The sequence below is a fragment of the Trichechus manatus genome, unplaced genomic scaffold (assembly GCF_000243295.1).
Source record: "Trichechus manatus latirostris isolate Lorelei unplaced genomic scaffold, TriManLat1.0 scaffold00008, whole genome shotgun sequence".
In the NCBI taxonomy this organism is placed as follows: Eukaryota; Metazoa; Chordata; class Mammalia; order Sirenia; family Trichechidae; genus Trichechus; species Trichechus manatus.
Window position 1 is genome coordinate 29,445,874 of NW_004443944.1, and position 16,606 is coordinate 29,462,479.

General features: G+C 45.5%; 1 protein-coding gene across 4 annotated transcripts in view; it reads left to right on the forward strand.

The window, feature by feature from the left end:
* PIGU (phosphatidylinositol glycan anchor biosynthesis class U) overlaps positions 1-16,606 on the forward strand; it is a 104,819-nt gene that overhangs the window by 86,536 nt on the left and 1,677 nt on the right. For 2 of the 4 annotated variants that reach the window (XM_023725183.1, XM_004370420.2), the window contains one exon: positions 2,174-2,316. In XM_023725183.1, coding sequence (XP_023580951.1) covers positions 2,174-2,316 — 143 coding nt within the window. Of the gene's footprint in view, positions 1-2,173; positions 4,560-16,606 lie in introns of those variants that run through there. The other 2 variants (XM_023725172.1, XM_023725181.1) reach the window with 1 other exon arrangement.

Here is a 16,606-nt window from a genome sequence, read left to right on the forward strand (position 1 = left end):
AGCCTTAAGTTGAAAACATTCAGCTTTAGAAAGAACTGTGAACTATTTTGTGCTGATTATTCTCACTTTGACCCAGCTCAGTAAAATCTCTGTTGTGCATCGGTAAAGTCTACAGCCTCTTCTTTGGGTATTGTTGCTGTAATCCAGCGGTTCACAGCACTGGCTGTATATTGCAGTCACATGGAAAGCTTTGGGACCCAGCCCTAGAGATTCTGATTTAATTGGTCTGGGTAGGGCCCCGGCAACTATTTTTTTAAACTCCCCAGGTGTTGCCAGTATGCAGAAAGTTTGAGAACCACTGCTTGCTCTAGAGGTTCTGATTTAATTGATCTGGGTGGGGCCCAGTCATCTGTATTTTTTTTTCAAAGCTTCCAAATGATTCTATCGTGCAGCTAAAGTTGAGGATCATGTCTGTAATCCAGTCTCCTTTTTGATTCCTGAACCCTCTGTTTAGCCTTTCTACTAAGTAGTTGTACAACTGAGGCAATCAGGTCTTAAGTTTTGGACAGCGCTGACTTTGGAAAAGGGAATTCCTGATGGACCGGATCAGAGAAAGGAAGGGAACTTTCATGTACTAAGTGCTTACTGTGTGCTGTGAGGTAGGCCCAGTGCTAAATTCTTTTTTAAAAGGTATTTTTAAAATTATTTTAAATATTAGTTTAAAAAATACTATAAAGCATTAAAAAGGAAATAAAAGTAGCATATAATCCTACTGTCAGGTAACTCCGTACTGAATTAAAAGGGGAAAAAATAACACAGTAGGGTAGGCAGAATAATGGCATCCCCAAAGATGTCCATTCTGTAACCACCAGAACCTGTGAATATGTTTGTTACCTTATATAGCAAAAGGGACTTTAAGTAAAAGACCTTTAGATGGGACCGTTATCCTGGAATCTTCAGGTGGCCCAGTGTAATCACAAGGATGCTTAAAAGTGGAACAGGGAGGCAGAAGAGGAGGTCAGAGTGATGTGATGTGCAAAGGACTCAACCTACTGTTGATAGCGTTGAAGATGTAGGAAGGGGGCAACTATCCCAGGAGTGTGGGCAGCCTCTAGATACTGGAAAAGGCAAGGAAATGGATTCTTCCCTAGAGCCTCCAGAAGGAACACAGCCTTGCAGATAGATACCTTGGTTTTAGCCCAGTGAGATCCGTTTTGGACTTCTGACCTCCAGAGCTATAAGATAATAAATTGTATTGTTTAAGCCACTAAGTTTGTGGTAATTTGTTACAGCAGCAATAGAAAACTAATACATACAGTAATACATCTGTGCCAGGTTTTCCACACATCTTTTTCTTTAATCCATGTAACGCTCATATAAGTTAGGCATTTTAGCCCAGTTTTAGAGATGAGGAAATAGGCTCAGAGAAACTTGCTAATAAATGATAGAGCAGGGATTTTAATGGAGGTCTCTCTGAGGCCAGGCCTGTTCCCTGCTATCATGCTGCCTTCCCTTCCAGCTGTACTCAGCTTGCCTGCCCATAGGGCCATCTAGTGTAGCACATCCTTCTGAGGCCTTGGGGAGAGTTTTTGCCCAAGTGGAATTCAGCATGCCCTCTGAGGCTGGAGGGGTGATGTCAGAGAGGGAGGATTTCAAAAAGATTTATAAATCATCATCTAAGGAGAGTGTGGGTCATTTGAAGAGCAAGGTGGGAGACTTAAGACAATAATTAAGGAGAATAAAAAACATGTTCCTCAAACCTGGGTTGTGGCACTCTAATGACCCACTATGAGGCTCTAATCTCCATGGATTCATTCTGTCATTCCCATCCATGATAGGACATGGCCAGTAGCCCCCTTCTTGGGGAGAGGGGAAGAGTTACTCTTGGACACTCTGAAATCGGGGGGTGGGGGTAGTGTCTTGCTGAAATACCATCTTTGCGGTTCCCAGAGGCATTCCTGGCACTGCCAGCTACATCAGGTCTTGGCCAACTAAGCTCACAGTGGGAGGTACAGAATTAAAATCTAGGATCCCCTCCTGCTGTGGGCATGGAGAGCCGTTCACTCAGGGGTCTGAGGTTTGCCTCTTGCCAAAGAGTGCCTTGGGGGTGGGGGCTCTGTCTTTAAGCTACATGAGGCTCTCCATGGACCTCTGTCCTATGGGGTCATCACAGCAAGGAGAGGGTCCCAAAGAGAGTTGGCATTGGGCTAACTGTGACCATCTGTCCTTGCAGTCCTGCGAAACATCTTTGTCCTCACCTGTATCATTATCGTCTGCTCCCTGCTCTTTCCCGTCCTGTGGCACCTCTGGATTTATGCGGGAAGTGCCAACTCTAATTTCTTTTATGCCATCACACTGACCTTCAACGTTGGGCAGGTAAGTGTTGAGAGTGGCATGGGGACAGGGATTCATTTTGTAGCCTCCGGCATTCTATCAAAACCACCCTGGGTTCTGCATACTAGAGGTTTGGACATGTATAAGGAACAGTTCTCCCCTCAAATAGCTCACAGTCCAGTAGAGAAGATAAGGAAGTTAAGAGCAGTGGGACACAGAATCTGGTTAAAGTTTATTGGGCACTGTGCCGAGCCATTACTTCCTTGAATTCTCACAGCAATCCTATGAGATAGATAGTGTTGTTTCTGTTTTACAATTGGGGACCTGAAGCTTATGTAGGTTGTCTCTTGCCTAGCGTCATTGGAGGAGCCAAGAACCAGATTCAGATAAGGCTTGATTTCTGAGCCTGCCATCTTTCTGTAACAGTGCTTGGTGTGCGTGGTGCCCACAGTGAGTACACCATGTGAGGGTGGGAGAGGGCTTGGCCAAGGAGAGGAGAAGCTTTCCAGACTACAGGGACAGCAGGAGCAAAGGCAGGGAGGTGAGAAATGGTGTAGCTGTTGGGTAAGTCTGGAGCGCAGACTGTGAGGCCGTGGGTAGTCGGGGAGGAGGCTGTGGGAGTCAAAGGATGAGGAGCACCAGCAAGGAGGTTAGACCTCCCTCTGACCCGGAAAGCCTCTCCCTTGACTCCATAGAGCAGTGGTTCTCAAGCATCAGAATCACCAGGGGGAGCTTGTTAAAAACGCAGATTCCCTGATCACACTCCCAGATATGTTGATGGACTCCATGTGGAATATGGGGTCAGGAATTTGTACTTTTAACAGGTTCTCCCAGAGATTCTGTTGCAGGTGGTCTAGCAAATCCCATGTGGAGACATCTTTCCCTCTCGCTGCTTCCTTTCAGGTCAGGCTCTGTCCTCATTGTCAAGGTCTCTCTGAGAATCAGTTGTACTGTTTCCCACTTCTGTTGCCATTACCACAGTCAGGCATTTCCTGTACTTAATGGATTGGATGGGAAACAGGGATAGCTGGAAAAACTAATGATGCCAGTGGATAATCCCCAGGGAAACTCTTGCCTCCAAGCTTAGCTACTGGGAGGGAAGAAGGGAGTTAAGGCTCTTTCAATGAGTGAGGGGACTGGTATTTTCTGGTATGGACATTCCTGGAGAATTAATGTCCAGCCCAGCCATTTATATTGGTTTGTGAAAAGCAGGAAGAGAGGTGGCGGGCCCTATAGCCTGAGTGGGACCAGGCCAGAGTGCCTATTCTGCCTGTCCCCTGGTGGTTATAGATGGTGAATGCTCAGCAGCTCCTACCTATGTCCCACACAGACAGCAGTCCTCAGGGTTCAACTTAGTATCTTGACGGACTCCAAAAGGCTGTACTGGCTGTTCTGTCTTGCGGGAATCCCTCTTACTTTTTCTTTGACAGTAATGACTGGGATGTGAAGGCATTGGGCCTAGACATGGGCTTCTGGTGAGGTTGGTGAGCTCCACCTAAGAATTCTGCAGCCTGTTGTCATGTCATGAGTCTCAAGTTTGGGTCAGGAAATACAGTTGCAGTGGTGATGAAGCATTTGTGGAACTTGCCAGAAAACAGCCCTTCCCCTGTGGCTGCCTTTATGAGAGAAGGGTCTCTGTAAACAGCATGGGGGATGCTGTGTTAGGTGCTGTTGAAGGCAGGAGAAACTGAGTTGTTGGAAAAAGAGAGATTGTAGTTGGGGTGGGGACCAAAGGCCAGGGTTGAGTGTGTTAGTGGCCAAGCTATGGAGAAAAGTTGGGCTGAATCCTTCGGGTTGTCTTTTGCCTTTTAAAAATCTCTTTTTAAAATTTATTTTTAACCATTCAAATAATACATGAATTCATTATTTTGGGGGGGAAAGAATTTAAACAATAGAAGAATATAGGAATGAAAGTGATTGCCTGAGCCCCCATTCCTCCCCAACCCCAGGGCAGATGTGGTCATTGGGATCAGTTTGTATTTTCTTTCCATCTTTTTCATTGTTGTTGATTTTGTGTTTGCTGAGTCTTTACGTTTTTCATTTGATTGTGTAAGATTAGTAGTTTCCTTTGTGGTTACCTTAATATTTAACCCTGTTTTTCTAAGTTTATACCAGTTTTTTATTTATTTATATCGCCTTGACTTCCTCTCCATATGAAAAATCTATGTCTGCATTTTTTAAGTTGCTCTTTTTTGTTTTAATGTTGTCATCTTTTACATAATTGACGTTGCTGATTTCTTATTTTCGGTGTTTTAGCTTTGATTTATTTTTGTGACTTCCCTGTCTGGGTTTATATATGGTTGCTCTGTCCTGTGTTCTAGTCTTGGGTTGTTATCTGATGTTACTGATTTTCTAACCAGACGATCCCTTTAGTATTTTTTTAATTTTGGTTTGGTTTTTGAAAATTCCCTGAACTTCTGTTTGTCTGGAAATGCCCTAATTTTGCCATCATATTTGAGAGACAGTTTTACTGGATATATAATTCTTGGTTGGCAGTTTTTTCCTTCAAGGCTTTATATATGTCATCCCATTGCCTTCTTGCCTGCATGGTTTCTGCTGAGTAGTCCAAGCTTATCTTACTGACTCTCCTTTGTAGATGACTTTTTGTTTATCCTTAGCCACTCTTAAAATTCTCTCTTTATCTTTGGTTTTGGCTAGTTTGATTATAATGTGTCTTGGTGACTTTCTTTTGGGATCTACCTCATGTGGGGTTTGATGACCTTCTTGGATAGATATCTTCTCATCTTTCACGATATCAGGGAAGTTTTCTGCCAGCAAATCTTCAACAATTCTCCCTGTATTTTCTGTTATCCCCCTCATTCTGGTACTCCAATCACTTATAGGTTATTCCTCTTGATAGAGTCCCACATAATTCTTAGGGTTTCTTCATTTTTTAAAATTCTTTTATCTGATTTTTCCTGAAATAAGTTGGTGTCAAGTGCTATATCTTCAGTCTCACTAATTCTGACTTCTTTTGCCTCAGTTCAGCTCCTATGACTTTCTATTGAGTTGTCTAATTCTGAAATTTTATTGTTAATCTTCTGGATTTCTGATTGTTGTCTCTCTAGGATTCTTGCAGCCTGTTAAATTTGTCATTGTGCTGTTCTCTAATCTTAATTTCCTCTGTTGCGTTCCCTGTGTGTTCCTTGTCTTGTTCTTCATTTTGCCTGATCTCCTTCCAGATCTCTTGAAGAGTTCTGTATATTAATCTTTTGTATTCTACCTCCAGTAATTCCAAGAAGTTCTCTTCCTCCGAAAAATTTCTTGATTCTTTGTTTTGGGAGTTTGTGGAAGCCATCATGGTCTGCCTCTTTATGTGATTTGATATTGACTGTTGTCTCCGAGCCATCAGTAAGTTATTATATTTATTTTATGTTTGCTTACTGTGTCCTAGCTTTTGTTTTGTTTTGATATGCCCAGATAGGCTGCTTGTGTGAGCTAGTTTGATTATTGGTGACTTTGAAACTCTAATATCCTGTCGTCAGGTTGTTAGATTTGTTACTAGGTATCTGAGCCCAGGAGTCTGTTTATTTTTCTTGTATGGATTCCGCTCAGGTAGTCAGTCACCAAGTATGTGGTGCAGACTCTCACTACAGTCCTAGACGGGCAGGGGTGATTAGAGTAGGCACAGGTATCTGGCTGCAGTAGGGGGTCATGTGCTGAGCAAGGCAGGGGGCTGATGGCTGCTCCTGAGTGTCTGGGAGGAAAGCTTGTCCCTGTTCCCTAGAGTGCATGGGTGGGTAGGTTTTGCACCCGGACTATGGGTGCCCAGTGCTGCTGGCTGTAAGGACTGGGAGATACCACTTATTCTTGGACCCCTGTCGCAGGTAGCTAGGTGTCATAAGTGGAGCCACCAGTCCTCAGGCCCCTGATGTGTGTAGGTGAGGACCCTGCTTAATGGGCAGAGTGGGATCAAATGTCACGAACCTGCCGCTCCACAATATAGCTGATACAGTGAAGTTAGGCTTCAGGTATATATCCTGTTATACTGTGCTAATGAGGGCCTACACTGTTGAAACGGGCCCTCGCAGGTCTGTGCAGGGGGGAAAGGCATTCAAAGTCCATGGACCCATTATGCCTGTGCCTAGGCAAAGGAGCTGTGCCTGCCTTGAGTTCCTGGCTTAGGGGAGCTGGCAGATTATTTTTTCCTGTTTGTTAATTTGTTCCCTCTCCAAGGCCAGGAGAATGGCTCAGGGCTCGTGATGGGTCCTACTTCTGGCCCTGGGGGACTTGGCAATGGCTGAAGCTGGCCCGGGATGGTACAGAGCGGGGAGGGAGCAGGTAAATAGGAGAGAGGTTCTTCCCAAATGGACTGTTTTTTGATCCATGTGGTAAGTTAAACACATGTACTTATCTTTTGCTGATTGAGCACTGCTTTTCACTGGCTTTGGAGGCCTGAGCAGACTCTCTGTCACTTGGTCTCTCCTGACGTGGAAAACGCATCCCGAACGCCACTGCTTGCCTCACCACACCTGCCAGCAGATCCGGCCCACAGGGCACTGGCTTCCACTGGGTCAGGTCTAGCAACTCCTCGCTGCTTCTGAACTCTCTGCCTTCCCCTGCCACTCAGTACGATTCCTCAACTTTGCCTTTAATGTTCAAGGCTCCTAGATTGTCATATATAATCGACTCACTTGTTTTTTTGGGTCTTTGTTGCAAGAGGGACCACTGGAAGCGTTTGACTTTTCCACCATCTTGGCCCTGCCCCCGGGATCATTTTGGTGTGTGTCTTTGCAGACTTTCTCTGTGTATTTACAGACAGCTATAAATACATCATAGCCATCTATAAAGAACTTTTTTGTTTGCATAATAAATGGTATCTTACTCTAAGTACTGTTCTTTGACTTGCTGTTTTTCACTTAATGATCTTATCTTGAGAGGGTTTTTTAATGGGTCCATGATATGCCATGGTTAGGAAGAACCATGATTTGACTAGACCCTGTTGATGGATATTGAGTTTGCCTCTGTTAATTTCACTACTGTAAATGGAAGAACCTTGTGTATCCTTTCACATATTCTTATACTCTCGTCTCAGTTTTTTCTTAGGATAGATCCCAAGTGGTGGGATTTGCTGGGTCAGAGGGCATGTGCATTTTATATTTTGCAGATATTGCCAAGTTGCCCTTTAGACAGGTTGTTTCAACCTACAGGCCTCCCAGCAGTGGTCCAAGTACCCCATAAGCCAACAGTTTGTTCAGGCATCCAGCCCACCTGTGTCATCAGCCTCCTAGGGTCTGGGCTCTGTGGCCCAAATGCTTCCTGGGACTGCTGGTTTTGGGCCTGGCTGCTGCTGCCAGATCATAAAGGGATGTGTGTCAGATGGGAGTATTTACTCACCAAGGTAGTCACTCAAATCATATCATTGTCCTAAAGTAGAGGAGTGCTTCTCATCATGAAAGTTGCACTATCCCTGCCCTTGGGAGCCACAGAGTGCAAATATGGGAAATGTAAAATTTTGTTATGTTGTTGTTGTTGTTAGGTGCCATCAAGTCAATTCCAACTCATAGTGATCCCGTGCACAACAGAACAAAATGTTGCCTGGTCCTGCACCATCCCCAAGGTTTTTGCTATATTTGAGCCCATTATTGCAGCCACCGTGTCAGTCTGTCTCATTGAATGTTTTCCTCTTTTTCGCTGACCCTCTACTTTGTCAAGCATGATGTCCTTCTCCAGGGACTGGTCCCTCCTGATAACTTGTCCAAAGTACATGAAACAAAATCTCGATGACTGGAGAAGAGCTGCCTCCTCAAAGCAGAAATGACCTCAATGACATGGATTAGAATTTTAGTAAGAATTAAATGTCACCTCTTCAAAGAGAGCTTCCATGAGGTTCCCCTGCCGCACTTTTCTCTTTCTCAGCCCATTTGTTTCGTTCTTAGCACTTACCCAATTTGTGATTTTATGTTATTTATTTGCTTCCCTGACTCTCTGCCCCACTAGTCTGTGAGCTTCATGAAGGCAGAGACGTGCTTGTCTTACCTACTACAGGGTCCCAACTACCAGATCAGTACCTGGCACAGAGAAGTGGCTTAGCTAGTATTTGTTGAGTGGATGAATGTACCAAAGATAGCCAGGTAGAGCATCATGTGATTAATCGCCAGGTATGCAGAGAGTAATTGTGGGAGGAATCTAGAAGGGAACAAGATCACCTTTCCTGTTGTCAGTGGTCAGGGAAAGCCTTAGAGGATGAAGGCTAAGAGCTGAGCCTTGTCAGATTTGAAGAGTGAGAGGGGTAGGGGGGATGTTTTAGGAGGTGGGGAAGACGGGCTAAATCACCCCCACTGGCTGAGGTCAGTGGGTAGACAGCGCTGTCCCTAACCCTTCTCCAGTCTCCGCCAGACCTGGTCTCTTGTGGCTGGCGAAGCCCCTGCTTCAGTCTTACCTTCAGTCAGCACTTCCATTGAGATATATGGCATTTTGGGAGGTGTCTTCAGTTCCACAGCCAGCTTTTATCAGCCCTCCCGCCTGGAACGTACTCTGTAGTCACCTGGTTCTCATTCTCCCCTGCCAGGACAGCACTGCCCTGGAAACCAGATGAGTATGGATTTCAGCCAGGTGTCCAGAGCCTGGACCATCATTGCCGGCTCAGGAGCTGAATATAGAGAATGTTTTGACATTTTGGCCTACAGGTTTTTTTAAAGTACTGCTCTGTTTAAGTTAGTCAGTGCAATACCTTATTATAGAACAAATTATTTGCAGATTATTAGTTACACTGGCAGGTAGACCAGTGACTCAGGCATCATCCTTTCCCTGGAGGTCATTAAGTGTTTTTCAGTATGTGGCATGGACCATTTGCTGTTTATAATTGAGTCAGTAACTAGGAAATGACAGCAGTAAACTATCCAGAGGTAGGTTTGTGTGTGTATGTGTAGTGTATGTATATTTGTATATGTGTGGGAAATGTGTGTGTGTGAGAGAGAGAGAGACAGCTAGCAAGAAAGAGAGACTGAAATAGATTGATTGAGGTCCTCCCCCAGTTCCCACTGTGGGTGACCTTGAGCAAGTGGTTAAACTTCTGTGGGTTGCAGTTGTCTCATCTCTAAAATGGGATTGATAACTCCACCTCACAGGGTGTTGAGGGGACTGGATACAATTTATGTGTCTTATTGCCATCATTCATATGTTGACATGGGAAATAGTAAGAACAGTAGTATCTTCTTCAGATACACAAACAAATTCCTGGGGAAACACTTGGTCCCATAAACAAAGGAAAGGAGAGCAATTCTCCTCCTTTTTTTTCTTGAGGGTCAGTGACCAGGAGAAGAAAAATAGTGATCAGGGATTACATATAAACAAAAAGGAACTTGTTTAAATTTAGCTTTTTTAAAGGGCAGTGTGAAATGTCCTACTTACCCTAATTCAACTTAAAAACAGGGAATGTAAGGAACTGTCCCCAAAATTATAATTAATAGTTGGCTATGTTTAAGGAGAGCTTACTAAGGACCAGACCCACATGATCCCTTTAATTTTTCCCATGTGATCCCTTTAATTTTTTTTGATCATGTGCTTGTGTGGCCTTCTGGACCTTTCCTTGTGCATTTACGTATACGCATATGTTCATGCAGAAAGCATATTAGTGTGTGTGTATGTTTGTCTTTTATTGGCATCATGCTGACTTTTCCCCCCCCTTTTAACAGAATGTGATCTTTCCTTGTTCATATATGAGAGAGGTACCTCATTTTTGTTTAAGGACTGCATGTGTGGACCCAACACACTTTATGTAGCTGCTTCCCTACTGACAGCCCTTTAAATTGTTTCCCTTTTTATTATTATTACAAGCAATCCATCTAGTCTTCATAACAACCCTTTGAGAGGGGCACTCTTTCTATCATCTCATGATACAAAATGAGGAAGCTGAGGCTTGGAAGGGTTAGCGATTCACCCAAAGTCATAAAGCTAGTCAGGTATATTTACTCATGACTTATTTATCATTCCTCTCAGTAGACTGTTGATTTCATTAGGATAGACCCCGTGTCTGTCTTGTTCACTGCTGTATCCCAACACCACAAAGAATATTTAGTGACTATTTATTGATGAATGAATGGAATGAGCTGGGATCAGAAACCACATTTTATGACCAATGATGTAACAGTTTTGTACTCTCTTACCTGTCAGTCCCAGTCTCTGTTTGGTCAGAGCTGGGCTGTGTGACAGGCCATGCAGGATTCCTAGGGGGTCAGAGCCAGAATCCCCTTCCCTCTTACCCCAGCAGCTGGCTCTGAGAGCCTCGCTCCTGCTCTGTGTTTGCAGCCAAAACAGACTCCATGTCTGTCGTCCCTGTGCCCTTCCAAGTGGGTCTGGACCAGCGCAAGCTGCTGCCTCCTCACTGTGACCCGACCCCCTGCATATGCCACAGACTCTGTAGATACTGAACTGGGCCTGCCTTGACCACTGTGCTTGACCATTTTCAGGGAGGCCTGGAGCCCTGGGGTCTGAGCATCAACCGTCTGGCGTCTTGGGCTGCCCAGGACTCTTACTCATTCCAGCACAAATGAAACCATAGTCCTGTCTCCTGGAATTGCCCCTCAGGCAACCTGGCTGTGTCATTCTGGGGAATGGGACCAGATGAGGACATGTTTGGGAACATGTTGGGTAGATCATTAGTGGCTGGGTGGTGTATAGCCTGCACCGGTGTATGGCTGTGGGCCCATTTCAGGAGTATCCCCATGGGTTGTGTGTGGTCTGGCTTCTAGGCCCGGGTGTACTTGTAGAAAGATTTGTTCCTGAAGACACAAGTTGCCTGTGGCCCAGGCTGGAGCCTGTCTTCTCCAGCTGGGTGTGCATGTTTACTTTGGTTTCCTCAACTGGTGACATTTGTCAAGATCTTAGTTCATCCTTCTGTCCCTCTCATCTTCAAACTTGTAGTTCAGTGCTCAGCTCCCCAAGCTTGTCTCTCACAGGCCCTTCCTAGCCTCCCATCCTCCACCAGAGTGACAAAAAAGGTCTCAGCTAAACACAGGGGGCCAAGCCAGCAGGAAGCCTGTGCTCCAACGAACTCCCAGGTCTAGCTTTCCTGGCTGGAGGTCTTAGGCTTAACTCCTTGGGCATAAGTTACTTATTTGCAAATATTCATTGGGTACCTGCTATGTGCCAGGTACTCTGCTAGGGGTGAATGAGACAAAGCCCTGCTTCCAAGGGCCCACAGTCTGTAAGAGAGAAAGACAAGGAAATGGACAGGGACAGGGCAGTGGGATAAGTGCTATAAATGAGTGAACTTGGCACAGGGGAGCTCAGATCTGAGCTGTTAAGGAAGGCTTCTCAGGGGGAGCAGCCTCTAAGTAGGGTCCTGAGGGATGCGTAGGATCTAAATGGGCTGTAGGTCACGAGACCTGGGGCAGAGAGAGAATGAGCAGGCTAGTGTGGAGTGTTGGATGCTGCCGGCAGTTCTGTAGGATTGACACATACTACTTGATAGGAAGTGAGACCATTTGGGCACATGGCCCTGTTGTGCCTTGTGCTCAGGGCCGGGGACAGTCTTTGGTTTTAAGCTGAGGACGATTGTGACTAGATTCATGCTCTGAAAAGGTCACTTGCCAGGAGGGGAAGAGGTGAGGGATGTGGGCCCAGAATCTGGAGCACCAGGGAGGAAGCTGTTGAAATGTGGTGCTTGGATCTAAGGCCTTAACTTCCTCAACCTAGAAGGGTGGTTGTGAGGACTAAATACAGAGTTGGATGGGGAAGCTCTTTGTGAATTGAAAAGTGCCATGGTACAGGCAGTCCTTGGATCATGAATGAGTTCTGTTTCTGTCTTTAAGTTGAATTTGTAAGTAAATCAGAACAGTTAGGTCTGATTTGTATCCAGCGTCAGTTAGTCAAATGTTTTTTTAGTATATAGTATATAGTGTGTACCTTTCTGTGCATTAAAAAACATTAAAGAAATACTTCCAGATACACTAAAAACATCTTTAACATAATAATAGAGTAATAATAATAATGTTTTGATGTGCGCAGCAAAGTTGTACCCTTTTGTTATTATGAACCATTGTATGTACCTCGAATTTTTAATATAATAGGCTTTATAGGGGTTGGTTTGTAACTAGGGGTTGTACTTGGTCAGACATTCATAACCCAGGGACTGCCTGTAATTGCTGTTAGAATCGGCTTTGATCTGCCTTTGCGACCTCCAGACTCTAACACTGAAATACAATGATTTCACTCGTATTTTGAATCTGTAGAGCTAAAGGGTGGAGCTCTGTTTCTCCTCTCTCTCCTCCCATATGGTGTCCATTCACGCTCCTGAGTTGGTGGGTTGTGCCAAAACCCTGACCAGCTCCCTAAGCCAGTAGTCAGCCTTCTCTCAATCCCAGTTTCCTAGATCCCTAAGCAGTGTGAGCAGAGGGCGCTTTGATTGCCGACTGTGACCACCACGTGAGTGCCCTCCCCCGTGCGGGCTGGCCGTAGAGTGTTAGCATTTGCAACAGGAGCAGGAGGCTGGGGGAACCGAGGCATGCATGGAGCGACAGCACCTACTTCTCCAGGAAGCTGCACCCAGGGCTCGTGTTGGCTAAAGCCAATGCCCTGAGCCCCACGGCTTCAAGATGCACTGAATTAACGACCTCCACTGGCTTGGAAGGCACAGGCACTCATTTGCCTTTTCCAACCAAAAAAAAAAGAATCTGCCTCTCTTTCATGGCTAAGTGACAGTCTGTGAACTGGGAAGAACAGCCCTAGAGGGATTATATGCGCATCAGCCTGGGTCTGGCATGTAGCAAGACTCAGTCAGTGTGGATTGCAGATTGTTCTCCCCTCCCAGCATCCTTAATTGAGAGAGGTTGTGAGGGGATGGGAAGAACCAGGGCTTTGGCCTCAGACAGGCAGGACTGGCATGGCAACCTGAACCCTTCACTTACCATCATGTGACCCTAGGCAAGACCCTTAACCTCTGGGTGTCCTCATCTCTAAATGGGGATTATAAGCCCTGTCCCACAAGGGTGTTGTGAAGATTTAATGCCGTGTTTTTTATTAAAGTGCCTAGCACAAGGTAGATATTCAGAAAATGTTAGTTTCCTTGTCTCTTCTGTGTCCCACCCTGTACTAGAGCAGGTTCTGATGGCTTCATTCCATTTCTCATCTGCCCCTCTCTTCCCTCTGGCCACCCTTTTATCAGCTGCCCCATTAAATCTTCATCATTGCCCAAGGGGAGGCAGCCCTGGAGCCCTCATGGCTGCCACTGAGTGGAATGTGGTCTGACTGAACCATGCCTGGAGGTCAGTGTCAAGGGGATGGGGACCAGCAAACTACTCCCAGAGCTCAGCCCTGTGCCGGGTCTGGGGCCAGAGCTGAAGCAGATGTCACTCCATTTGGTGTAGCGATGCAGCATTTTAGGACCAAGCTACAGTTGTGATGAGTGGCAGAGCAGGCAAGTGAAGGGCACTTGGATGTGTGTGGGGTGTGTGTGTGTGTGTGTGTTACAGATCTGTCCCTCAGGGACAGGCCTCTCACTGAGGTGGCTGTGGAGGGGAGAAAAGGGGGCTGACTCAGGGAGTGTCGGGAGGAGATTGGTGATTGATGGGAGGAGAAGCTGTGGGCCCAGCAACATGATAATTAGGTGAAGACAGGTTCAAAGAACAGGGCTGCTCCTCAGGTCCCTGAAGGGACAGAGGCGCAGACATGCTTTGGAGCCCCAAGTCCAGGGCAAAGACTAGGGGAACCCACCTTTGTTAGTAACAAACTCTCATTTTCCAGGTAAGGAAAATGAAATTTAGGGAAGGGAAGAGACTTACACAGGGTCACACAGCCACTAACTAGCCCATGCTATTTCCACTGTCCCTTACCCAACTTCTCCCTGCCCTGACTGGGCAGAGGGGTTCTGGGTCTACAGCTGTGTTGGCTGAATCCTAGGGCTTCTGGGAAATCCCTTCTCCTCACAGCCCAAATGGAAAGCCCCAAGGTCAGAAGAGGTTGTCTTAGCCAAAGCCTTCCCTCTAAAGGAGCCAAGCTTCCAGGCTAGCCTAGTGCCCACGGAGATGCCTGCTTTTTGGGGGCAGGTGCCCACTCAGGATGGTGACTTTCAGTTCTAGACAGCCCAAGTGAGCACACAGGGCTCTTTTCCCTCCTGACACTTTATTATGAAAATGTTCACACACATAGCAGAGTTGAAAGATTTTGCATTGAACAGCCATATATCTACCCACCACCTAGATTTCACCATCACATTTCACTGCACTTGTTTGATCACAAATCTAGCCATCCCTCAGTCCATCTTATTTTTTTAATATATTTCAAATTGAAGTGAAGACATCAGTACATTTTCCCCTAAATATGTCAGCATGTATTTCATTAACTAGAGCTCAATATTTATTTCTATTTTTCTTATGTAAAATTTACATATGGTAAAAAGCACAAATCTTACATGTATATTTGCTGAAGCCTTCTTGAACTCAGCAAAATGTCTTTTGAGATTCATCCATATTGTTGCATGTAACAATATAGCTCATTGCTTTTTTTAATAAACTTTTTATTTTGTAATAATTTTAGATTTACAGAAAAGTTGCAAAGATAGTACAGAGAGTTCCCATACACCCCACACCAGTTCCCTCATTGTTAACATCTTACATTACTGTGATACCTTTGTCACAACTAAAAAACTGACACTGGGTGCATTGTTGTTAGGTGCCATGGAGTTGAGTGCGACTCACAGTGACCCCTGTGACAGAGTAGAACTGTCCCATAGAGTTTCCTAGGCTGTAATCCTTACGGGAGCAGATTGTCAGGTCTTTTTCCCACGGAGCCACTGGGTGGGTTCCAACTGCCAACCTTTCGATTAGCAGCTGAGCGCTTAACTGTTGCACCACCAGGGCTCCTTACTGGTACATTATTAAGTTACTATTTTCTCTTTCCCTGCTTTATTCTTTGGAAGTGAGTCACCGACTCTAACTACCCTCAGGGCTGGGGGATGGGTAAGAATTAAGTTCCACCTCCTGGAGAGAGAAGTATCTATATATATTGTTCGGAATTCTTCCATAGAAAGATGTCTCTTCTCTCCCTTTTATTTATTTATTCAATTTTTTATTAGATTATTGTTTTTCAATTGAATTTTATTTTTATCAAATTTTTTATTTTCTAATAAGGCTTATATAAGGAGCCGTGGTGGCCCGGTGGTTAAAGCAATCAACTGCTAACTGAAAGGCTGGCCTTTCAAAACCACCAATGGCTCCACAGGAGAAAGATGTGGCAGTCTGCTTCCATAGAGATTTACAGCCTTGGAAACCCTATGGGGTCACTATGAGTCGGAATCGACTCAATGGCAGTAGGGTGTTGTTTTTTTTTTCTTTTTCCTTTCAAATAAGGCTTATAAGGAAAAAGAGTAGCTCCCTAAGGTTTTATAGTTATTTCTTTTGGTACTTCTAAATAACATGTTTACTATTTGTTATTTCTTGACTTCCCCCCCCATTGTATAATAGTTAGAACTATGTGAAATTGCCAATATGCAACCATTTCTGATCTATAAAAATGGCAATTTTATATAATTTAACTTAATATATAGTATTGTGACTTCCTACTTCTTGTCCAGCTGGTTTTTGTGTGACACTGGAGTTGGCTCATTTTGCTTTGTTGTGAATTGTGACTTAGGACCTAGCCCTCATCTGACCTGGCTCAAAGTCCCCTGCACCAGGTCAGGCACTGCACCAGGTTCTTCTTCCCCAGCCAGGGCATTTTGGGGCCTGAGTGAGAAATGCTATTGCAGGGTATGTGGTTAGCATCTGCTGTGATAACTGCCCCACTATGGGGGCCAGTCTGGGGCTGCCAGTCCAGGCAGCTGTGGGGCAAAGCCTCAGGGGGCTCCTTGGGCTCTGTCTGCTCCACTGATGCCTGTGCCCTTTGAGACTGGGCCCCAGATACATCACCTTCCAGGGTCCATGGCCACTTGGAGTTTCCTTATCTGTAAGGCGAGGATGATCAGACCTTCCAGACAGGCTCCTGTAGTGATAGAATGGCAGGTACTTGTCCTGAGGTCATCACTCTTTTTGGTGACAGGAGCATCTTCCTGAGCTCCTTCTCCAGGCCCCTCCATGTTCTCCTTCCTGCCCACAGTATGTTCAGCTGCTCTCATTAACTGCAGGTGAGAGAGAGAACTCCAGGGGCTGGAGGGTTGGTGGACTAGATCCCAGGCCTGGTGCAACCTCTAACTTGCTATAAAACCCTAGCCAAGTGCTTCCTTTGCTCTGGGCCTCAGCCTCCCTGTCTGCCATGAGGGTGGTTGGCGGTGATACTCTTGGGTACCCTCTAAGTGCCTGTGAACTGGTGGTGTCTGCAGTGGTGAGCCCTTCCCTCCTCTTCCTTTTATGGGCCTGGGCCCCTGCCCCTCCTGTTGCAGGCACTGGAGGTCTTG